General features: G+C 33.7%; 2 protein-coding genes across 3 annotated transcripts in view; both read right to left on the bottom strand.

Moving 5' to 3' along the window:
* The window catches only part of LOC134851199 (medium-chain specific acyl-CoA dehydrogenase, mitochondrial-like), a 423273-nt gene that overhangs the window by 102153 nt on the left and 294367 nt on the right, over positions 1-26753 (bottom strand). The window lies entirely within an intron of this gene.
* Positions 1945-26683, bottom strand: LOC134857120 (uncharacterized). Of its 2 annotated transcripts, XM_063873492.1 has the most exons (4): positions 26667-26683; positions 25396-25556; positions 3592-3700; positions 1945-2780 (listed from the first exon to the last, which is right to left on the bottom strand). In XM_063873492.1, exons 2-4 carry the CDS (start codon positions 25463-25465, stop codon positions 2054-2056), a joined length of 906 nt encoding a protein of 301 aa, XP_063729562.1. In that variant the 5' UTR covers positions 25466-25556; positions 26667-26683; the 3' UTR covers positions 1945-2053. The 2 variants fall into 2 exon arrangements, with proteins under 2 accessions (XP_063729562.1, XP_063729561.1); XM_063873491.1 differs by lacking the exon at positions 26667-26683 and having other exon boundaries at positions 25396-25583.

Raw genomic sequence — 26753 nt, 5'->3', positions numbered from 1 at the left:
TTGAACTTCCAAAAATAAGAAAAATACTTTTTTTTTCATATATTTTGTTAAAACTATCTCCCTACATGCAGAATAATTTTTAATAAACATGTAGCAAAAAAAAAAACAGATCAACTGTTACGTTCCACACCGATGTGGAACGACTTCGTTCAAAATATATATACATGTATTATTGTAGTTTTGCAACAACAATTGGAAAAAAAGTTAAATTTGAAACTTTGACATCATTTTGTTGGAAGACGAATGTGAATTTTATCGATAAATCAAAGTTTTTCTAATGTTTGTGTTTTGATTCATGAGAAGAAGGAAATTGTTTTTGCCTTTTTATGCTTTTTTCATTGTACAAGTTCAATATTCCAGTTTGTGATTCATATATGGCGTGGGGGGATGGTTTTCAAAAAGAAACATGAAAAAATATTGAGTTTTTTTTCGTTTTTTGAAATTTTTGTCAATTATTAAAGCAAACACTACTCTATGGGATTAAAATTTAGAGGGATTAAGCGGGGTTTTGAGCTGATATAAGCAATCTTGCTTAATCTTTCAAGTTGAGTATGATTTTTTGGTTTTATTAAGAAAAGAAATTATTCAGACATCTCAAAAACAGACTCAGTTTAATCAAGGTTTTGTTCTGATACAAGTAGCCCAGTTACAACTCAGACAAAAAAAAACATAACGAGATCGGTTATTTGATCAGCTCTGATTTTGCTTTTGAGTTTTAATTCGACCACTGGAAGTGGGAAGAAACTTTGTCTTCGAGTATGCTATAGAAATTTTCGAGGTTTCTTCCTTACGCAAAAACGAATATTATAAGTAATAACTGGAATAGTTCGAGCGATAAATCATACGAAAGCCTTTTCAGTCATGTTTAAAAAAATTCCAAGAGGTGCACTCAGTTCCAAGAAAAACCGGTTCAAATTTTTGATTTTTTAGTCCAATTTGGAGGTGAATTGAGCGAGCAAGCAGGCTGATAATTAGTTTAAAATAGTAGGCGTATAATTAGAGCTAAGACGTCAAAACAAATTTTATCGATTAAAATCACTTTTTGAAGTTCTTACACGGCGTTCTTTGAAGTAAAAAAGACTTCTTCTGTTTTCAAATATACTTTTGGCAAATATACCTAATTCCCTGGTTATGTTCAATCTCAAAGCTTTCTTTCAGATAATCCTGGCACACTACGAACAGCAAAGAACCCAAATTAAAAAAGAAAACTTGCACACCAACCGGCCAATCTTACCACAATAGGTAACCACAAAACAAAAACGCGTTTCAAAATTGCAAAGAATTTGGAAGCTTAATATTATCGTTGTTTCTATTTAAAAAATCTCAGTTTGCACTGGAGCGCGAATACCGCAGAGTAAATTTGAATACGGTACATTGTCCTGCTATCCAAATGTCACACCTTGAAAATCCTGTGTTTTGAACTCAAATTAGGCAAAAGGGAAATTTAACATTCAATAAGCAATCAATTAATGCTAAAAACAATTAAAATTTAATCTACATTTTTGATTTGTATATGAATGCCATATTATCATAAACTAGTAATACGACATATTTATCGATATGACAAAAGGTGTGAGCAGAGGTTTTTTTGACAAGGATGAGGCGATTTTTTTGACATTTTGTCGTTTTTTCCTCAGGTCAACCCAGGGGCGGATTTTCTCGAGAGGATTTTTTCTCTATTTTGACCTATTTTTCAAACAGACCGCATATTTGGCAAATGTTGCTGCACCGTATGCATTTTTTACGTATGTATTTCTGAGCATTTTCTGAAAGGTTGTTGTTTAGAACCAGTTGGCACGCTTTTGGCCATGAACCCGATCCTGTAAAAACTGAACAATTGGTTGCAGCTGTTCAAAACAAAATATTTTAGGGTACTGAATTTTGGCATGAAATTGAGATGAAAATCGCAATTGAACAGTATAAAATGCTTAAATTGCACCTCCTCATTGTTTAAATTATGATATGATTTTTATTACAGTGAAATATAACTGCGAAATTGTTCTTACAACTACAGATTACAAAGTTCAACAAAAGTGCAATTTTTTTGATATTGTTATGGTTTCTTTATAATCGACAGAACACTGTCATATATCTTGTTTGTGCGAATAAACGCAAAACTTTTGAAGCCTCGTCTCAAATATGACTGCAAAGCCTTGTCACAGAAAGTTTCAGAGCTAACATCTTCAACGATGTAGAAACCGCCTGGTTTGATTTTTTCAAATGCGACTGAGAGAAGATTCTCTTGTGGTCCAGGCTCGTGTAAAGAGTCGTCGATCAAAATATCCAACTGAACGCCAATTTTATCAAACATCGCATTTAGAGTCTCGTTTTTTGTAATGTCGACATGAAACGTTTTCAGTCGTTCTTCTTCGAAAATTATATCTGGGTTGACATCCGCGCCGAAGATTTGTGAGTTCGTGAAGTAGTCGCGCCAGACTCTTTGAGATCCGCCGATTGTGAAGTTTTTTTGCATTTGAGACTTGAAGCGGGGATCGACTTGTGATCCGAGACCAATTTCGAGGATGTTCAATTTCCTGTTTGATATCTTCTTAAAAAAATAATGATAGTAATCAGGGTAATTATGCCGACTGCACTTATCCGAACCCATTTCGTTCAGTTTTCGGCACAGTTCGCCGTCGTTCGGTTTTCCTCGGGAGGTGTATTCGTCCATGGGTCCGCAGATATCGGAGGTTCCGATGCAGAAGTAGTGATTCTTCTTCATCAACTGACACTTACTAGTTAAATCCAATTCATTTCCGAGCAGGGCTGACGCAATTAATCTAAAATTGCTCAAGTGAAGATTATAAAAAGAGACGATCTGCTTAAAGCTTAGTCCTGCAAGAGTTGAGTCATGCAATTTAACAAGAAATCTGAACTCTGTGAATTTCAAAAATAGACTAGAATTTTTTTAAATGGTATAAAATCTCCGGACAACTCCATCATATTTTCACATTTTCAAAAGTTCTCTGGGTCTTTTCAATTATGCCCATCCCCCTCCCTCCCCCTAAACAAAAAATGCAAAATTAAAAATAATGTTTCTTCATTAAAAAATTGGGCTGATATCGAGAAAGTCAGAAAGTCAGAATATTCATATGGGACAGGCCAAAATGAACCCTTTTCATATAATTTAGCCTCAAACGATCAAACAAAAAAATCGTTTTTTTTTGAATCTTTCTAAATATTCATTTGAATTATTCTTATTTTAGGAGGCGGTTTTAAGCGAAAAAATCCAATTCCCTCACTTGCCATTTGTTTTCAGCTGCCGTGGCTCCTTCAATTTGAGATTTAGAGTTTTTGCAATTTAAACATATAAAAGCATAATTTGCAAAAAACTTCTACTTCTGCAAAATTAAAAATTCTTCTCAATCAAAATTTCAACGTCATGTTGTCAAAAGGGAAATTTGTGTAACGGCAAAAAAAAGTTTTTATATTTTTTTGAAAATCTCCCTCAGCGTTCAGTTTCATTTTAAGTTTTGAGCTGAATCAAAGGGTGCAATCAGAATCTATCAGATTGAACACCTAAGGGAAGGGGAGGCAAGTTTTAGACGGGAGGAGGGTAAGTATGGAAGGATGGCAGGAAAGTACACTTACTTTGGAGAGTATAGCGCTAGCTGGACGTTTTCTGAGGTTGTGATATTCAGGATCATCCATAGGACGAAGAAAATCCCCATCAGCAATGCGAAACTCCTGCTCCGAAAGCCTACAGTTTGGGTTATTTATTTGCATGAATACCAAACGTACACTTTATGCTTTCTGAAGATTTATATAAAGGTTTTTAAAGAACAAGGGCAGCTTGTTGGTGAGCAAGTAGCACAGAATGTTCCGACCACATTCATAAAGCTATTACCAAAAAAGTTTTTTCCCCTATTTTTACTTCAAAATTAGAGTTGTAAGTGCGTGGTGTGACGAGAGAACTATGCAAATGCGTATAAGTTAGTGAATTTGACTAAATTGACATTTGTCAAAAAAATGAACAAACAACAGGAAATGAAAAAAACAATCAAGAAAAAATTTTCAAAAGTGTTTCTAAATTTTTTGCACAATACGCAATAATTTGTACATTTTTTCTTAGAAAACTGTTATTGCCAAGAAACCGCTAGGTGAAGCTACCAAAAGTAGTCTTGTTTTCAGTAAAATGAAATTGTTTTGGCCTAATTTCTTGTTTACGAACGTAATTCGATCGGATCGCTTTACTCATTGGAAATTTTATTTAACCTCAGAAATTTTTAATCAAAATGCATTGAAATTATACTGATGAAATATAAAAAGTATAGAAAACTTAAGAAAATTAAACAGAAAAAATAGATCAAAAAGAGCGGATGAACTTTCTCTGATTTTTTTCACTTAGAAGGCGCTACATATTGTGACCTACCCCGAGCGCAAATACTTTTGAATGAAATTTAATTTTGTTTTATTTAGTTAAAAGTTTTGACTAACAATTAGTTTTATGTTGACAGGAAACAGAGAAAAGTATCCACACGCCCCGCTACCAACGACTCCCTGCTTGCAATTAAAGAAAGATGCATCTACCCACTACTGTCAATTTTCAACAAAAAACTTCACCGATGTCAGAAAAAATCTGAAAAAAAAAACTAAAAATTTGAAGTAAAGTGTCACATTATCAAGCTGAGTTTATGATGTTGTTACAAATTAACCATATCTTTAATAATCTTATAATACTGAAGATACCGATTTGAGCATATTCGGTTCAGGCATGGTCATGTATCCTGCAGATGTGAGCATGTTTAGTTCAGGTATGATAATGTATCCTGCAGGTGTGAGCATGTTTAGTTCAGGTATGATCATGTATCCTGCAGGTGTGAGCATGTTTAGTTCAGGTATGATCATGTATCCTGCAGGTGTGAGCATGTTTAGTTCAGGTATGATCATGTATCCTGCAGGTGTGAGCATGTTCAGTTCAGGCATGATCATGCATGCTGCAGGTGTGAGCATATCTTCAGTTAGCACACCTGATGCAGGTCTGATGCAGGTATGTGCATGCCGAATATAGACATGCTGCACATCTGTAACAGACATGAATTTTGCATGATTTTATAATGATCATATATGATTATGGCCAAAAAGTTCGGTACGGGTGCCTAGTTCTTGCTTCTTGATGCTGAACAAAATATTTTTTAGAGATTTTTTAAACGTGTAAACCTAAGTCGTATATATTTTTTAGAGAAGTACTGGATTCGAAAACAACATAAATTTAATTCATAACGTACTTCAAAATATCGAGTTTTATCTCATCTCCGACTGTTCTCGGTCAAAACTGATGTAAGTATTTACCCAAAAAGCTCAAGTAGAACTTCCGCTCTATCCAAAAAGTTCATGCACTCAGTATTTATGCTCAGACATTTTGCTGCGAAAAGCTTAACGCTGACTAACAATATTTAGAGGGTGAAGTCGAATGAACACGGAAAAATAGGTAACTAAATTGCTTTGAAAAGAATACTCTCTATCGAATTCACGTAATTGATATCGCGATAAAGAATTTGTGTGAAAAATTGGTATAACAATCAACCATTATGTTGCCTATGCGATGAAAAGTTCGAAAAATTACATCATCTTTTTGGCTCATGCAAGAAAACTACACAACAAGTGAACTCGATTGGTGTATACAATTTATGCGACATCTTCATGCCTATTACAGAAACAAAAGCAAAAATTGCATTTCAAATAGTTGCAGGATCATGAAATGAAGAAAAACAAAAAAATGGTTTTGGATCATTAGACTTTTGAAAAACTTGCCTTCTCTATAGATTAAGATTGTTTAAGTAGAACCATACGATGAGTACTACGTGTTAAACAAATTTAATAGTAATTAGTTCTTCGGACTGATATATTTGTAGTGTATGAGGGTCTTCGGACTGAAAAATTTGTATTGTATGATGCAGGGGCGGATCTAAGATTTTCTCGAGGGGGGGGGGCGGATTTTCAAAAAAATTTCGAAATTTCGAAATTTTTCTCTCCCTTAGCCTGTTTAGTCCCTGTTTTGGCCAAATTTTCTGCGCCGCAGGCAAAAATTACCCCTAAATTCGCCCCTGGTATGATTGTCTATAGGTAATCGCCAAGCAAGATAGCTTAAAAGTGACAATGTTTCAATTTCAAGAACAAAATCAACAGCATAAAAGTTTTCAACGAAAAGAAAAGATCACATGTTGTCAGTAGAAAACCTAGAAAATGGAACCTGATCTAAACTACATTTTATGATTGGATAAATTAAATGTTTTACCAATGTAAAGTATTTAATATTAACCAATCATGATCCATCTAACTAACAACCCACTTATTTGTAAGTGCTGAAGTTACTTGTAATTTCAGCACCAGAGAGATTTGAATTTAACTTAGAAATTAGTTGGACTCTCCCGAGCACTTCAGCAGCCGCAATAAACCAGTATACCCTAGATCTATTGAGCCTAGCAGAGACTAGTTAAACAACCTGAGACTAGATAGTATAAGAGTAAGATTAGGATCGGTATTAGACTAAGAAGTTGCACGAATCTATCCGGCCGAAAATAAGATAGCGTGACGAGCAGACGGTGTACCCTATCCGAAATTACTCTATGAGTTACACTTCGGTCCTAACTCATCTGGTGCGACCATAAGTCTCGAACAAGACCTTACTAGATTAGAATTAACCAAAATTAGATTAGAAATTAGACAAAAACATTTACAAAATGTTATACGACAATAATTTAATTGAAATGTCTCTCCGACTCAATAGATCAGAGCCAATATTCCGAACCATAATAGAACTACCCGGAATTGGAAGAAGACATCGAACCAAAGACGACATACGACAAAGTAGAAACTTGCCGTATAGTTATATGATAGTTCGGCAAAAGCCAGAACAAACTTTTATATTTCGAATACTACTAGCAATGAATTTAGATTTCCATTTGCAAACATAAAACCTTGAAGTTAATCTTCAAAATCATTTCAGGCGCTAAACAAAATTAATATTATACAATAACGATTGATAAAAAGATCTAAGATCGTTTTCCTAAAACTCTGCAGTATTATACAACACATGTTTGAAAAATATTTATTGGAAAATGAAAATAAAAATTAGTAGCATGACAATAAATGGTTAGTAATCATAAATCATCTTGTTGTTCCAGCTTCATCACCTAAAACATAACAGCAATCATCAACTCACTAATATCATCAAAACACTAAATCTTTCCTTTACACAAATTTAAAACTTTATTAAAACTTAAAGTCACTTAATTTTTAAAACCAGATCATCAAGGCTTATCCTTGGATCTTAAATCATTTTCTACTTAATTAAATTTTAAATTTGATCATCAAGGCTTATCCTTGGATCAAACAGAACAACTTTGTTCTCCCCCACCCACTTAATTAGTGTCTAACGACCTCAAACGTCGATTCACTACCCAACCCTTTCTAAAAACCCAGGACTAATAGAAATTTTTAAAACAAAACTAATCATTCAAATTAGGATAAACAGTGAAGAACTTCGGTTATTCATCCTTCACTTGACCCCCCCTCTTACCAGGCCCAAGATAAATCTTAGACTTAGTAAGTTTAAAATAGTATCTAACGAACTACTCGCGTTCTAATTATACCTGAACCTTGTGGATCGATTTACTATTCTCCAACCCTTGAACACAATCACTACCCCTAAGTAAGATTAAGTAAGTTAACACCTTAGCTTATACTAGTCACGAGAAAGTAAAAATCATTCTTCGGAATCGATATACTTTTCTCTCCAACCCTGAACAAATAGACCCAGGTTAAGCTAACCAAAAAATCGTAAAACTAACAGTTTAGGAAAATAGAAATCATTTAACAACCTTTTGCATCCGTCATCCTAAACCTTATGTCATTTAAAAACCTAGGAAATAAACAAACAATCATTTTACACAATTGTGAAATAGATAACAAAAAATACGACCTTGTAATCACACCTCATACACAAACAGTTGGATACATTCGAACAAAACGACAAACACTAAAGAGAAAAATAATAACTAAACAAAGACAAATAACACGAAGAAGATTTTCAAAAAATCGAAACGCATTTTCAGAATCAGAAACCAACAGTTTAGACGAACTTTACAAACTAAAAGAATCAATAGATAAAAATTACCCACTTCACGATCAATTATATTTTTCTGACTCAGAAACAACTTCAAATTCATCACAAAGAGGAAAAAGAAGAATAAAAAAACAGTACAAACACAAACCAGTACATTTATACAATTGGAATCAACCAATTCGACACATTAATAATTACATATTAACAGTCATCGAACGGAAAAATGAGTTCAACGCACACCCCAGGTGACGAAACTCCAGATGATGATGAAATCTTTCCTTTTATAGTAGACGCAGATACTGATAGAGGACAACACATATTTTGTCAAAATTTACTCGTAAATTTATCTGAACCCGGAATCAGTCCATGTAAAACAGAGTTCCCCGATGTAAAAATCAAAAGACAAATCATAGACCACTATTTAAAAGATATATGCAACATAACACAACAGTATGGAATCTACTCCATAGAGTTCACTTCCCCAAACCATAATAATAGAACATATACTATACAAACAGACGATCTTGATTTAGAATTTTCAAAAGTTTTTTCAGAATATATAAAAAGCATCCAATACCATAACTCACAAAGAGCAAACTCCATTTTCACCAATGAAGTTTTCGCAATAATATATAGTTATATTTCGATATTAGAAAACGAAATCCCATTAACAAATGTCTCACCGACAGAAACATCTAAACATTTAAGAGTACGACATGAAATCACACTACTCTCTAGTTATTTAAACATCATTAAAGAAAATTTCACGAAAGACGACGTTTCACAACATACCAAACACGATTTACAAAAAATTTTGGCATGGTTCATAATAGATTATTTCACACACAATATTGATTTAATTGCACAAGCAAGAAAAAATTTTAGACCCCAAAATTCGAACGATGATACCGCTATCACAGAACAATCAGATTATGTTTGGGACCCCGAATGGTCTCATCCCGCATTTATAAGCTTTCCACAATCAATCTCAAGTCAAGCAATAGGTACAATATCTTACATAAGAGATTACGTAAGAGTAATACCATTAACAATTGATGCAACACCATTAAACTATAATACATTTTTACCCGATACACAAAATAATAGTTTAAACTCTACAGTCATACACAACGAAAACCTCAATGGAACTAGGAATCTTACTCAACAAGATATCCAGACACCATCACACTTCATAAATGAAGAAATTGTACACACAACAACTACACAACAAAGTATTTCACCAATACGCCCAAATTTAATAACACCAAGAAATACAAATCCTTCACAAACACAGGTAACCTTCCAATCAACCGTTAAACCTTCGGTTGCTCCAAAATATTCCCATATGGATTACCAAACATACAGACCCATGACAATACCATCAAAAACACGCAAAACATTCACTAGAAACAACTTTGCAGACCATAATTATAATTATACACATCCATCAAAAACAAATTATCAACCACAAAGGAATTTTAACCAATATACAAAACCTCGAAACTGGGATAACCCAACAGCCCAATATAATTCCAAAAATTTTCAACCAAATCCTCCACAGGATCGCAGTGAAAATTACCCATTTTTTCAACAAAATAAAAATAAAAAACAAACATCTTATCAAATGGATTATTTATCCTCAGATGATGATTTCTTACAACCAGATATATTTGCACAAAATACTCAAGAATATCGTAGACAAGGAATACAGAAAACACGTACAAATCATAGGAATTTTTCTCCACAACCGATAGATGCACAACATCAACAACCAATTCAACAACAAAATCCAATTAATACACAATCTTTTCAACCAATTCAACAACAAAATCCAATGACTGCACACTCGTATCAACCATCACAAATGCAAAATGAAATACCACTCCCATATTATCTTCAACAACATGAAATAACAAGAAACCAACTTTCAAATTTTTCTCAAATGCCAAATGCAGCAGAATCATTACAAATGACAATGAATCCATACCTTATGGGTGGATCATCGATAACATCAAATAAACCTTTAATGGTCTTCACAGGAACAGACCCTGAATACTCTGTAGAAGATTACTTAAATGCAGTAACAGCAAATTTGATTTTAAACATAGGACCTGAACCCATTAACACGCCACTACATCAAAACTGGATACATCGACGCACAGCGTTGATACAAACAACCTTAGATGGCGCAGCCCAAAAATGGTTTTCAGTACTACCTCTAGAAATAAAATCAAACTGGAAAAGATTTACACAAGAATTTTCAAAAATGTTTGACTCCGAAAGAAACAAACAACAACAAAGAGTTCTATGTAATGAAATTCGCAGATTACCAAACGAAACCATCAAGCAAATAGCAGTACGAATCGAAACACTAGTTCGAAAAGCATATTCACTAAATACACATGACTATAAAAACACAAAGATGACAGAAATCTTAATGATGACCTTAACACCACAATTAAGGAAAATAGCAATAAAAAAGAGAGCATCCCATCCTTCTTCAATTCGAGAACCCGATTTAGATTTTCGAAAACTGGTAGACAAATTAGAACAAGCAGAAATCACGATGAAACTAGAAGAAACGGAAAATCTGAAATTACAATACGTTAACAAAATTGAAACGACTTCCACTAATATTAATAATATACAGGAATCAGAAACAGACCTCGTTGAAAAAATCACTGAAATACTCAATATTTACGAAAAGAACCCGAACTTTAAAGGCAAACCATCTTTCAAAAAATGGTGTAATTATTGCCGCCGATACGGACATAGTATTTCCGAATGTAGACAAAAACAGCAAGATAATCAAAATAAACCTCAAAAATACAAAAAACCAAATAAATCATTCTATCAATACATGAAAAAAGATCAAAATCTACCGAACAAAACAGTTCACAGCAACAACAGTTCAGGAAAACCACTCCCGAACAATACAAATTATACAAGAAATCAATCACCATATAACTCAAGTTATAGAGGAAGATCACCAGAACGAAGAAACACGTATAATCCATCACAAAATCACTACAATAGACCAAATAGTAGAAATAACTACTCCAGATCAAATTCAAATACACAACGATTTGTTTCTAGATCTAATTCCCAATCAAGAAATAACTACTATCCAAACAACCAATCACGAAATTCATCATACAATAGGAATAGAAACTACTCCTATAATAGAAATAGAAGTTATTCAAACAATCGAAATCAGAATTACCCGAACAATCGATCAAGGAATAACTCATATAATAGATCGAACTATAACAGACCAAACAATAATTACCAAAACAGATCGCGAAATAATTCACAAAATCGACACCCAAGTTATAATAATCGTTATAGAAATTATTCCCAATCACCACACCGGAATAATAATAACTATAATAACTCTAATAATCGTCATAGAAGCAGTACACCTAAACATCAAAGACAAATCAATCAAGTACAAGCTAATCCAGAAACAACATCAGACCCCCCAGGTATTGATGACACAGTAACTCATACGTTACAACTCAATCAAATAAACTGTACATCATCAGACTCAGAAAGTGATACTGAAAACACTCTTGCTATCAATATGATAAAAGTCGAAAATGACTATGAATCTGTCATATATGAACAACCCTTTCCATCACATATATATGAAAATCAATCAGAATTTCTTCAAAATAATTACACTACACCCATAAATTCCACATCAACGACGCAAGAAACAAACGAGATTAACACTACAGATCAAACCAATAAAAATACCAAAACAAAATGCTTGAATACAAACCATATTTATCAAAATATACAAAAAGAAAACCCAAAGAAAAAATTTGGACAATACCATTTCTCTTAGAAAGCCCAAGAAATAAAGAATTTCAACCACCAGACCTTGAAATAGATTTTTTAATTGATTCAGGAGCAGAATCAAACATAATAAACATTCCCACATGGAATGAAATAAAAACTTTACATCCAAAGCTAACACCTCTTGAAACCTCCAGTAAGTTAGCAACAGCACAAGGATCAACATTGATAAACTACGGAAAAATCCAATTATTTCTCCTCCCTACCAGAACAATGGAGCAAAGCAAAATTCTAAACAAGCCATTTAAACAAATATTCCATATCACTGATATTAAATATAATATCATTGGAATACCATTTATTTCGAAGTATATACCAACAATTAACATCCTAAATAGTAAAATATTAATCAAAGATAAATATACAAAAACAAAAGAAACATCCCTAACATTTTTTCAAAGATTAAACAAACAACCACCATTCTTTTCAAAATTTTATCCAATATATAACCAACAAAGAAAACACCTGAAACCACTATCAGGAAACATCTATAATTTTTCAATCAAACAAGTTCACCAATATGATAAAGAACAAAACAAACAAAAATTTTATATGTCAGATTTTGAATTCAAACCTATTCATAAATTTTTCAAAATCACAATCTCTTCAATAAAATATTTGAAAAATTCGAATTCCGATATCATTTCCTTACATGTCTATAATAATACACCTTACCAAGTAACATTACCTTTAGGACTTTTAGGATATTGTGAAACCAACGCTACAATATCACCAATACACGAAAAAGCCTATCGCGTAAATAATATACTCCAATTACTAGATATTTGCCAATCTACAATTCTTAATGAAGAATTATCTATAAATAATATAATAAGTAACGAAAACAGAAATACGGATTATTTCACAAAAACTCCATATTTCAAACCTACATTCAACATAAGTAACTACACAGCAGACCAACAGAAATTTTTAACAATGTTTAATTTCCAACATTCACAAATAACACAAGACGAATTCGAAAAATTAGCCAAACAGCTAATTAAATATTCATCAGTCTATGCAACATCAAAATTCGATGTTGGAAAAATCAGTTCATCACTACATCTCCCGTTAAAACCAGACGCAGTTTTCAAAAAACAGAGAGCAAGTAAAGTACCAATTCACTTACATGATAAAGTGAACAGATTACTCGATATTTTAGAACAATACAACATTATATCACCAGTTAATAAAGAAGAACAACCAAAAGGGAACACATTTATCAACCCCGTTATCATTCTAGCTAAAGGAGAATCATTAAAAATCGTTCTCGATGCTAGATACCTCAATTCACTTATAGATGAATCAAAATGTAATTGGCCCATTGAACCAATACAAGTTATTTTAACAAAAATAAACGGCAAATACTTTACAACCGCCGATATGAATAGTGCATACAATCAAATGCCACTAGATGAACAATCACGACGTTTAACACAATTTGTTATAGGAAACCAACAATATGAATTCAACCGCTTATTCTATGGAATATCCATAGGACCAGCAGCATTTTCAGCTTTTATGAGCAAAATTTTTAGACCACTGATACTCAAGAAAAACGCAATCACCTATTTAGACGATGTTTTTATGCAATCACAAACAAAAGACGAAATGTTCAGTGTTTTAGAAAAATATCACCAAATACTTCAGAACGAAAATCTGAAGGCCGCCCCCGATAAATCACACTTCTTTTTGACAAGAGTTAAATTCTTAGGACATAACATCGAAAGAAAAACAATCACTCCACTGAAATCACGCATTGACGCTATTCAAAAACTTCAACCACCAACAAATAAAAAGAAAATCCAAGAATTCCTTGGAATGTTAAACTTTTTAAGTAAATATGTTTATAAAATGCAATTATATCTACGACCATTTTATAACATCCTTAGACAACAAAATAACTTTGAATGGAATACAGAACATCAAGCACGATTCGAAGAAATAAAGAAACTTTTAACTGAACAAATTTCAAACACAATTCCAGATTCAAATCAACCATTTTATGCAATGTGCGATGCTTCGAACTTTGGCATCGGTGCAGCATTATTACAATCACATAATGGTACAAACAAAATGAACCTTATATCAGCAAACTCCCGATTATTCACTCAAGCGGAGCTACGACTCTCAACCCTAATGAGAGAATGTACAGCCATAATCTATACACTTACAGAATATGAATTTCTGATACTTGGATCAAAACATCCCACAGTTTTATTCACAGACCACAAACCAATCATTTTTCTTTTCACACAAAAATCTAACCCAAACCACCGAGTTTACAGATTTCAATTAATTCTAATGAAGTTTCCAAACTTACATATAGTTTGGACTGCAGGAAAAAATCTTGCATTACCAGACACCTTAAGTCGAAATACACCACCTGAATTACTTACACGAAAAACAACAGTTGAAATACCCAAAAACATAAAATTCTACCTTGCAGAAAACGAAACATCACCTCGATTAGAATGCAAATATGCAGTAAAAACTGATATTGAACAATCACAAATAAATAATTTACAACATTTCCCACTTTATTTAGATTGTCAAAATAATCATTATGAAGTTGATTTACTTGGAACATCAACCTTCAAACCAATCCCATATTCTCAATGGATAAAAAGTAACACCCAACAAAAACGAACAAAACAACACCTACCTAAAAAAGACCATTTTCCACTAATCGAAAAAGAAGATTTAACTGATAAAATAAATTTATCAGGACCACAAACAAATGATTCAAAATACACAATAAATCAAGTTTTTGACCTTCACGACCCACTTGATACAATACCCTTATCTAAATTAGAAATCGAAAACATTTTTCTCCCCCCAACAGAAACAATTACAATTCCAACACTGAAACAATATCAAAACCTTGACCCAGTAATTAGACAACTGAAATCATGGCACAAATATAAAACTAAACCTATCAAAGCAGATTCAACCATTCTAGGAAACAAAACACTCCTCCGATACTTTCGCAAATTTAATTACACAACAATTAATGAAACTACAGACCTTTTAGAATACAACTTAAACGAATCCATAGTTCCCTGTCTCCCTATAAGTATGATTCTTATAGCTTTTAATATTTCACATACACAAAATATTAAAGGACACTCTGGATCAGAAAAAACATATTCAAATTTTATACAAACTTTTTACTTCCCAAATGCACCAATTTGGATAAAAGTACTATGCAATGACTGTATAGTATGTCAACTAAATAAACCTTACCCAAATCAAAAACAAATAGCACAAAAACAAGATTTTAAAGGACAAAGTTTGTACTTTAATCATCGTATCTCATTTGATACTAAAGGACCAATCTCACCCTCATCAGAAGGAAACTCCTACATTATGGTAATTGTTGACGCATTTACACATTATGTAGCACTTAACCCAGTACCCCATTGTAACGCTTATTATGCTTACACAACACTCTATGAACACTGGATAGCAAAATTTGGACTACCAGAAATTTTAGTCACAGACAATGGTACAGAATTCATAAATAATGAAATAATAACACTATGTCATTTATACAACATTAAACACAAACCACGTACATCTCATGCACCTTGGACAAACGGCTTAGTCGAAGGTATGAACCGTTCATTACAAGAATATCTTAGATGTATCATCAACGGAAATGATACAAAATATACCGAATGGTCAGCAGATGTAAAATTATTTCCCTTAGCATATAATTCACAAATCACGACAACTTTAGGAATGTCACCATACGAAATGGTTTTTAACCAAAAGCCACGCAAACCAATAATGTTTACAGCAAATTCTCATAAAAACGCACAAGGTTATTGTCAACCAAATAAAGACTCAATTTGTTATAACCTCCCATTACATACGCACGATGAAGATCATTTTCATCACCCACAAATTCTTAAATTAGCCTCCGGTACACACACCGAATGGATTTTAAATAGAGATAAGAAACACAATGAAATTTACCAAAAAATAACGAAAAAGTTATTACAAAGACAGAACATAAATGAACAAATCAATTCACGTTTTACACCAGCTTCCGATTTAAAAATTGGAAAATTTGTTTTAATACCTAATTTTAATACTCAAAAAGGAATTTCTAAAAAATTACAACCCCTCCGAAAAGGACCCTACCAAATAATTGCAAAACCCACTGATGTCACATATAAAATTACCGACTCAAACAAAAAAGAAATCGTTCAACATCGAAACAACCTATTACCTTATTACCCAAAAGAATACGCACTCCGCGAATTAACTCAATTATATTCTTTCACAGGATTAAAAATCATTCAAAATGAATCACATCTGAAAAACACAGAACAAAATGATAACCCCACCGAAAATCAACACACAAAACCAACCGCCACCAAAAACAATACACAAAACTATAAAGAATCTCCAAAACAAAGAAAAAATAGAAAAATGACCGAACAAATAATACCCCAAGAAGAAATAGACAAATCAGAACATAGAAAAACAACAAGACTCCGAAATCAACCACGTAAAAACTACAAAATGTTCATCCCTCAATCTAAAATATTAAAGAAAGTAGAATTTAAAAAGTAATTTTAAGATTTTATACTTCACAATCTTGAAACCTCCGTAACAATTTTCATTTCATTTTTTCAAAATAACATGCTCACAAGTACGCAATAATTCTAGTTCAAAATAGACCAATAGGATTCATCCAATCCGCCACTTTCTCTAACTCAAACTAAGACCAATTAGACGAATAATCTAGAACTCCAGGCACATCTCTAACTATAACTTTACAACCTCCAGGTCAAAAATAAGCAAACCACTCCAACTTGACAGCTAAAATAAACATCACCATAATACCGTACCCCTCCCTTATCTAATAACCCAAAGATCAACAATATTTCCCCAACTCAGACCACGAATACCCCCAAAACAAATTTGATAACTTAGCCTAAAGTAACAAAATGAAGATTTTAATTAGCCTAAAGTATAAAAATCTCACCATACCCCGGATCACTTGACAAACAAAAATAAAGAAAAAGACGACCTCCCAGTCACCATGAAAATTGCCCCCAACAATTTTTTACAAAACTCAACCCACTTGTCAAAAAACTAATAAATAATTCGACCACACTAGAAAATCGCCTCAAACAGCAAAAAATATTCGACCAAAAGATCATTTCTTAAATGCTTTTCTGTCAAACAGTCGCTCAAATACTTATAAATTTTAAACATTTTTTTTCAATACTTGAAGCCTTTATAATATTTCTTTTTGATCTACTTGAATCTTTTCTAATAATCTTAATCATTTTTTGTAACATTTTTTTAATTTTCTACACAATACTCGAACTATTCCTCCAACTTTCCAAAACCCTTGAATATATCCACAGGTACGATTTTAACAACTTGTCTAAATGATACGAACAATTTTCAGTAGAACTGATATTTTTTTATTGTTTGTAATTTTCATAACATTTCTATCATCCCTCATTTTGACCATATGTAAATGCATAAAGAAAGCAATCATCACATTTGCCCTAGCAACAATTTTTTTAATTATTTTTTTGGAAGAATATTATAATAAACATAAACCTTCCCACTAAAGTAAAAATTCAAAAATCCATCAAAAATTGCTACCCAACAGTCACAGAATCAGTCTTCACCGACATCATCCCAAGATAACCAAACACCACCTTCAACTACTCAAAATCCTCCAACATCTACACGAATTTCTTTTCAAGACAATCCATACACTTTTGAAGAACGGCACGCTCGTTTATCTGAACCACTAGAACCAGTTCAACGACAAGCATCCCTAAGTGAACCAACATATAATCTTTACCCAACACTACCACAAGAACTAAGTAGAATACGAAACCTTAGTCAAAACCAAAACACAACAGAAATAGATAGACAAATTATACATCCTCGACGAAACAGAAATTTTCAAACTCCTCGAGTTCATTTTGATATACCTCAATCCCCATCACAAACCACTCCAGAAAACACCACTGGTATCACACCAGAAACTCCTACACTTTTTTCACAACGAAGCACTTCAAGTCTCCCCTCAGACTACTTAGGTTCAACACCAACATCTGAACAAGCACGAGAAAATCCTTTTAACCCCCCAAACCTAACATCACGACTTCCATATTGGACTACACATTCATTTACACAAGGTGAACCAAATTTAGTCAATGACCCCATAGATATCTCTACGGATACAACAACATCCTCATCACTACCAGAAACATTATCACTACCATCAACACCATCAATAAGCCAATTTTCACCACCACCTTTTAACTTAAATTTTCCAAATAATCTCGACGCCAGATATCGAGAACAATCATCAATAAATATTCCTTTAAGATTAGATTGGAATACATTTACAGCACCTCCACCATTATTTGGACAACATCAAGAAAGTAACCGCCTTCATAACTGGGCACTTAATAGATTACAATATCGCCAAGATATTCATAACGATATCCGTGATCACAATATTCAAATACTCCAACAAAACAGTTTACAATTAAAATTTGAAATCACAGTTAAGTTAAATAACATTACCCAACATCCATACCCATTAAATCCACCTAACATAACAGCTCAATCACTACCACCACCGTTTATAACTACTGAAGTAATATATAAATACGACAGATACACCAAAAACACAATTGGTTACATTACATTTTATAACCCATACTCAGGATTATCATACACATGTATATTCTAAAATTATTAATTTTTCTCCAACTCCTTTTTCTAGTAACCTCAAATCAAAACATAAACCCTTCCCCTCGTACAGGACCACAAGATTTATTAGTAACACATTACGATTGCGAAGAAAATTAACAAAAAACACTACACAAATATGCAATAAATCAAGTATCACAATGTGAAACAGAACCACAAGCTATAGAAACCACAGATATAATAGCAACACTCTATTCAAAAGCCCGAGCAACAACAGTTACAGGTTATAAATTCACAGCAACATTTTCCGAAAAGAAAGTACATTGTTCACAAGTCTCGAACGGAAACAAAAACCGACTTGACCATGAATCATTCTATCAAAGTAATATAGAACGTCTTTTACATCTCAATCCCGACGATTGTAAAAATGAATTACTTAGACTAAACATCACACGAAATAAAAACTCCCAAAGAAAGTTAGTAAATTTTCAAGTTTTTTCAGACTCTGTACATCAATCACAACTTGAAAGACACCAAGGACATATAAAACTAGACGAAAAATACCCGTATAACGGCGCACACGGACGATTAACCTATGACCTACATGATAAACATTGGATACCACACATTGGTATAAATAACCCATCAAACTGCAAAGCAGACACGAAAAATAAAGGATACCAAGAAATAATGTTTTTCGATTGGAAAATACAACTCGAAAAAATACAACTCACACGAGATTTATCTGATAATACAATGATCTATCAAGGAATCCGACTACCTTGTAAAAATGATCAAGGATATTGCGACCCTACAACGAGAACACAAGCAACAATTGTTTGGTTCCCCGAAGATACATGTACAACATTTCAAGTAGCAAAAATACACGCTCGTATGATAAAATTTCACGAAAAATATTTTATACAATCAATTCCATATGAACAAGTCCATCCATCACGCAAACTAAGTTCCGATTTTAGAAACATAGATAATATAGAAAATAAATTGACACGTTTTCAAATATATCAAGAAACAGAACTTGCATGTAAATACAGGAATCCACTTCACAGAACACAATACTCTGAAATATTAGTTGAATACGAAAAAGGATTCGACATGACCACTGGAAAAGTGAAAATCGACCCATATGCCACAGGTCATCCTCTAAACGAAGGAACATCCTATATACCAGTTAATTTTGAAAAAAGCAACGGACAACCTGGTGGACATCTAAAACCTTATGACACCAGAAGCACACGCTTACAAGAATTATCACTAATGAATACTACATATTTCGGTAATATCCACTATGATATTCATTTGGATATGAAACTAGACTATACAATTAGCCGCATTTTTCAAGAAATGTCACTCTCCGAATTAGAAACACTACACCAACTATGCGAATTAGAACGAACACAAATATTACAATCACTTGCACTAGCAGTATTAAAAATACCCTACGCAGGATACTTATTATCTGGAAATAGATCAAATTTTTTAGACTACGAAGGAAACATCTTATGGTTTTATACTTGTACTAAAAAAGTATCACCACTATACGTTTTTGAAGATAAACGATGTTATAAAAGAATCCCTATCTTTTATAAGAATAAAGTACATTTCGTGGATACACTTTCACGAAGAACCTATTTCTGGGATACCGCAGTCCCATGTGGATCAGAAAATAGCCACAATGTAGTACAACTAAACCCTGATGAAAATAAATATTATCTTCTCACTCCATATCCCACATTAATGCAATCACTCAAAAAATTTTCACCAGAAAGCATTCGCGCTATCGCTCGAAACCCAAATATAGACTTACAATCAATAGGAATATACTCAAAATCAGATATTCAACATCACATTAGAACACAACAATTCCAGGAATTATTAACACAAATGGACACAATACAAAGACAATCAATTGACCAAAACTTACGCAAACTTGCAGAAACCGCAGGTTTTGCCGATATCTACACACAAGACTATAGCGGATATTTTAAAGACATTAAAGATTATATATATCTAAACGGCGAAAAATACCGTCCCCAAGATATATCACCAATCAACATTTTTAGCTTTGTTACACTCAAAAATGAGATCCTAGATTTTCTAGGATGGCCCTACTACATCTTAGAAAAATTGACTATATTATACGCAATGTTTAACTTTATTGGATTTCTTTTCTCACTCTTAAAAGGAATCTACAATACATGTGCTATACACACACAAGTAAACAGACAAGCAAGCGTAGCACGCATACTCTTTGCAGGATTTTTTGGAATTTTTTCGACATCTATAAACAAAATTCTTTTAGACGCACAAATAAAAGAATATAACACAAAAATAACAACACGACAAAATACATACGACGAAGAGCATAACAATGTCGACACACAGCCAACGGCACCACAATTACCACCCCTACCAAATAACCATCCACTATCCCTAGTCCCACGAAATTTTCGAAACTTAGCCATCACACATAATCCAAATTTTAGACTCACCACATCGCAAAGTCCCGTCCAACATATAATAACACATCAATCACAAGATGATAATACTTATGAACAAATTATTGAACAACCCCATACCACCGCTTTTCAATCTCAAAATAATAATTTTTTTAGCCCACGATGAGCCGCCAACTTGGATCACTCCATCGATCAAATTCCCATCCAACCAACCTTCCTTCTTCAATCCCAATAATACCACTTTTTGCTTTTCCGCCACCCGATTTTCCACCTAGCAATGTAACATCAGGCATGAATTCCGACACTAACTCACAAATTTCAGTTTTATACTCCATTTCACAGCTAAATAACCCGAATATTGAAACCCCCGATGAATTCGCCGACTCAGAACCATCCCCATCCAATAATTTTCATAACCCTTCTAATTTTTCTCAACCTCCTTTTCAACCCATATTGTCAAATAACCCTGACCCAATCACTCCCACACCCTCTTATGCTTCCCAAGTTACCCCAACCTACTCCTCATACCATTCTGACCAATCATCTCCAGACACCCCCCGAATCTCCCCAGAGCTAGACAATTTTATTACCCTCCAACAACAACCCTACCACCTTAACACCCCGACCATAAACCAAATCTCCTCCACTACAAATTCATCCAATCCCCCTACACCCTCTTCAAATTATACTGAATCATTAACACCATCATCCACATCCACTATATCTTCACTAAACACTAATAGAGCTTACCGCACTTTTAAAAGAAAGTTCCCCAACCATCCTTTCCCAGCAAAACCAGGAACAGCCCGTGAATACATCAACCACCCCCAGCATACTAACACCAAAGAATTTTTAGCTATCACTTTACCCTCATTTCCACAATACACCTTAAACACCCCTCATGACGCTAACGAAACACGCAACTTTGTAGACGAATACGTTTTAATGCCCACTCTCTCTTGGACCTCATACTATCATTTCACTAACCCTCTTTGCTTACCTTTAACCAACACTTCCATCGATACAGACCGAAACAAAGATATGCTATATCGACTAACTACACCACTCACCGCTAGACAGTTTACTTACGTAGGATATAAAAAATCACTAAAAATACACACTGCACCTAGAGCTAATGAATATACACTAGAATACTACGATCACAACATCATCAGAGCTAACCAAGATCAATTCTTAGACGACGATCGCTTCGCTAATCCACAAATCACCGAGAAATTTTTCATCAAGACACCATATGTATTTACACTAAACATTTTCGACCGAAAGTTTGATCACATTATTTCAGAAGCACTAACAAACACACAAGCATACGAAAGTTTTAAAGAACGCTTCCAAATCTTTTCACTAACCTTTCATTTCCTTGCACCACACGAAAGAGATTTACACTGCTCACACGATATTATGTTGCGCACTAAACAAACACATACATACAGTTACTATCGTTTCATCCAAAATCACTTTGATCTCCACACACCCTCTAGACAACCACACCATCGTTTCCAATTCATCAATTCAAAATACACTTCACCGTATTTCCTAAATTTCACATATTGTATTAAAGACACTAACCTCCATGGTATTCTTCGTAATTATGACCCCATAACCCAAATGTACATCTTCTGTCCCATCACCAAGACCTTCAACGCCGAAGAATCCCGACCCTTCCTTATCCCGCACGAGTTCCTACAACCTATAGAAATCCCAATTTTAGAATTCATCCACAACACTAAATTTAACCACAAATTATATAACTTAATCCAAAACACACCTTATGAGTTTGCAGTAGGCACTGAAGAACTAACCACTATTAAGGCACTTCAATTGCTTTGGCCACTGCTTCAAACTAAAAATATCATCCGCATTCTAGCTAAACTACTAACAACTTCAGAACTAATTCACGATATCTTCCCCCACGGTTTTTTCCCCGACGACTAACAGGTAAGTATGAATTCAATGAATATTACTAACTAATTACAATATTAAAAAACTCACCATTCTTTATTCATGTTTTCTTTAAATTTTTAGCCTTCATCCTAGATCATCTGAAAAATTCACAAAAGAAAAATAAAAAATAGCAAACTTCTTCAAAACTGTTAAAAACCCTATTAAACTTGTGCACCAACAATTAAATAAATATAATACCAATGCAGTAAATTAATTTATAAAATTTTCCCCCAAAAGCAGTAAATATACATATGATGAAAATTTGTATCTTAAAATTCCCCCATAACTAGCAGTAAATTTCCAAATTCTATGCAGTAAATTAATAAAATGCAATTGCAGTACTAACCTTTTGATATTTTCATTCATTCGCACAGAAATTCTATCCACACTCGCACAGCTCGCCCACGAAGAATTGTTTAAAATAATGAATTTCAGTTTCAAGTTTTCACACTCAACAACTCTAACATATAATAACATGTTTCAAACTTTCCTTTAACCCGGTTGGAAAGGAATCATATACTAAACAAAACTAACCAACGCAGCTTACTAAATACCACAAATCATAGAATAACAGCATGACTAAGAAAAGGAAACCAACGGTACCCAAACCGGATTAACCCAGTTTAAAACTGGATAATTTATTCTTTTGAAGACTATTACAAAGTCTTAGAAAGAAATAATAAAATACAAAAAAGTCGAAAGACAAACCCATACCACAAACAATTTGCTTTTTAGAAAAAGTACATAACCAACAAGACATAAGTAAAACCACAACAAACCCAACATAAAACGTTGTCACATAACAGGACCCCTCACAAACATCGCATGAAATTATACTCCCACACCTGGCCTAACCCACCAGGAAAGGACGTCCTGAGCATGCTCTATAGCCGGCCTAACCCACCGCGCTACATCCACGCTTTGTGACCACACCTTTATTTTTAATAAGAGCTACTCAAGGGTGAGTAACTCTTCAAAATAACCGAACTAAAACAAAAAGCTTTTGTGAAAACAACTAACTAAAATCATAATTAAAAAATACTAAACTAATAAAAGTTTTATAAAATGTAAAATCACATGATGCAATATATAGATCAGAATACAACACCAAGGACGAACATCAAAAGACAAGACGACCTCACTACACTCGAGAGAGAATGACCAACTACAATCGATATGCCGCTCACAATCACAACTCAAAGGATTTAGAGTACGACTTGACTTCGCAGAAAAGGACTTCATTGAACTAGACCAATGACCACCTCGATGTTCAAGTATACGTACAGATCCGAGTAACCAGGCATCCCCTCCACGCACAATCTCCACGCCATTCCCAAGCTAGATCAAACACAAAAGAAGTTCTCTCCGAAGAACAGAAGAACCTGACATAGCCAACCATTCTGAAATCAGAATTGATGCTGTTGCAGAGACTCAGTCGTTGTCACAAAAAGAAGCGGAAGAAAATTATGATGTTCGCCAAATACCAACGTCCATCATCCATCCTTGAACTACAGAAGAACTGTTCTAAAAAACTCTGTAAAACCCGGATGGGTGGAACCTGATCTAAACTACATTTTATGATTGGATAAATTAAATGTTTTACCAATGTAAAGTATTTAATATTAACCAATCATGATCCATCTAACTAACAACCCACTTATTTGTAAGTGCTGAAGTTACTTGTAATTTCAGCACCAGAGAGATTTGAATTTAACTTAGAAATTAGTTGGACTCTCCCGAGCACTTCAGCAGCCGCAATAAACCAGTATACCCTAGATCTATTGAGCCTAGCAGAGACTAGTTAAACAACCTGAGACTAGATAGTATAAGAGTAAGATTAGGATCGGTATTAGACTAAGAAGTTGCACGAATCTATCCGGCCGAAAATAAGATAGCGTGACGAGCAGACGGTGTACCCTATCCGAAATTACTCTATGAGTTACACTTCGGTCCTAACTCAAAAACACAGCAGAAATGTATAATAGTACTGAATGCAAGTCCAACTCTTGAAACCCCACTTTCAAAAAATATCTGACCCAGTGATAGCTTCGCATCTAGTTTTTTGTGATCCAATAAAAATTATTGAATTTCACCATCTAGTATTTTAATTCCAAAAGCAAAAACCACTCGCAGTGAAGAAAACTATATTTTGTTTTGTAAAATAACAGTTTTTGTTTTGAATTCGACAAGTTTTTAAAATTGTAAATCTTGAGGATGGGGGGAGGGGGAGGGTTAGAGGAGTAGTGCTTATTAAAAGGGAAAGTTAGACCAATAGTATTCTTTTTGTAGAGTTAACATTATATTTTCACATTTTCTTACCTTTTTGAGCCATTTCTTTTATGAATGCGTCAGCAAAAACTGAAGGGGTATAACGCAGCCTTCTGAACATTTGGCCGTGTGTTAGTAATTTCAAGTGAGGAAAGAGAATTGAAAGAAAAGGAGCACGCTTAAGCTTTTACTAGCTTTGTTTTTGACTGGAACTGTTTTTGGCTTTCCGGACTATTTAGCTACCGTACCAGATGTTTACATTGAAAAAAAAATTTTATTAAAAATTTGTTTCAATATATCAATAAGATGACTGCAGTAGATGTTTTGGCAGATTATTTAGGTTGGTTTGAAAAATAGTAACCTGTGAGATAATAGAAAATAAGGGGATAATCCTCGAGGGAAAGGACCAACATCCTAACTGTTCAATTCTGTGGGAAATCACCTAAGCTAAGAAGAGAGAAATCTTCTTAGTTAAAACACTTACTTGAAACTTAGTAGTAGTTAATACACAACTTTAATTGACCTTTTGCAGCTGAACTAAAGAAGACCTAATTCTTCTTTTTTGCTGTCCAAAATGGGAGCATGTTAACTCATTGAAAAAATTATTGAGTTATCTTAAATGGTATATTTTGTTTTCTGTCGTTTTTTTCTCAGTGATGTTATATACGGACTACTTTTGAAGCAATTATTGTGTTGTTCTCCAAAAAAATCCTAATAAAGCTCTTACTTTGCACCGATTCAGTGATGTGCAGACGAGTACAAAACCGATTGAATAAAAACAGTTCGTTCGAGCATTCGAAACCCGAGGAAGCTAGCTTTTATAGGTACAACACGCTAAGACAAAAAAGGTCAACAAGGTTGCAGTAGGAGGAAATTCAAAAACACTTCAGAGGAAGTACTTATTTTAACAATCAGTATCTTTTAGGTTACTAACTGAGGAATGGAAGCTGTCATGAAACTGAAAAGTCTGGCTTACCAACCAACGTAAACGAAATGATGTTTAGCATATCGAAATAATACAAAACTACTGCAGACTCAGTGAGCGTGTGCTTGGTGCTAAAAAACAACAAATTACCGGCTGATCAGAATCAAAGAGAAATCTCCCTTTTTTGGGAGATTTCGCTTTTGGAAATTAAAATTAAGCTGAAGCCGAGTCTCCTAAAAAATGTTTAATTTCGAGACTAGCAGACCCCGAAAGTATGAGACAAGTAGAGTTAAAGTCGTCATAAGTTTGACTGTTATGCCAATTGTCCTAGAGTATAATCATTAAGCATAGTCTCTTACTGGGACCTCTAACGTAAATACGAAAACCAAAAACGCACAAAAAGCTAATTCAACCCTAATTAAAAGCTAATGCTGTTAAAGAGTTGAACGTTGGTAAGTCTTACTATCCAAACTGCGGGGGCGAA

The sequence above is a fragment of the Symsagittifera roscoffensis genome, chromosome 1 (genome assembly GCF_963678635.1).
Source record: "Symsagittifera roscoffensis chromosome 1, txSymRosc1.1, whole genome shotgun sequence".
NCBI lineage: Eukaryota > Metazoa > Xenacoelomorpha > Acoela > Convolutidae > Symsagittifera > Symsagittifera roscoffensis.
This window is presented reverse-complemented; position numbering and strand designations above follow the sequence as displayed.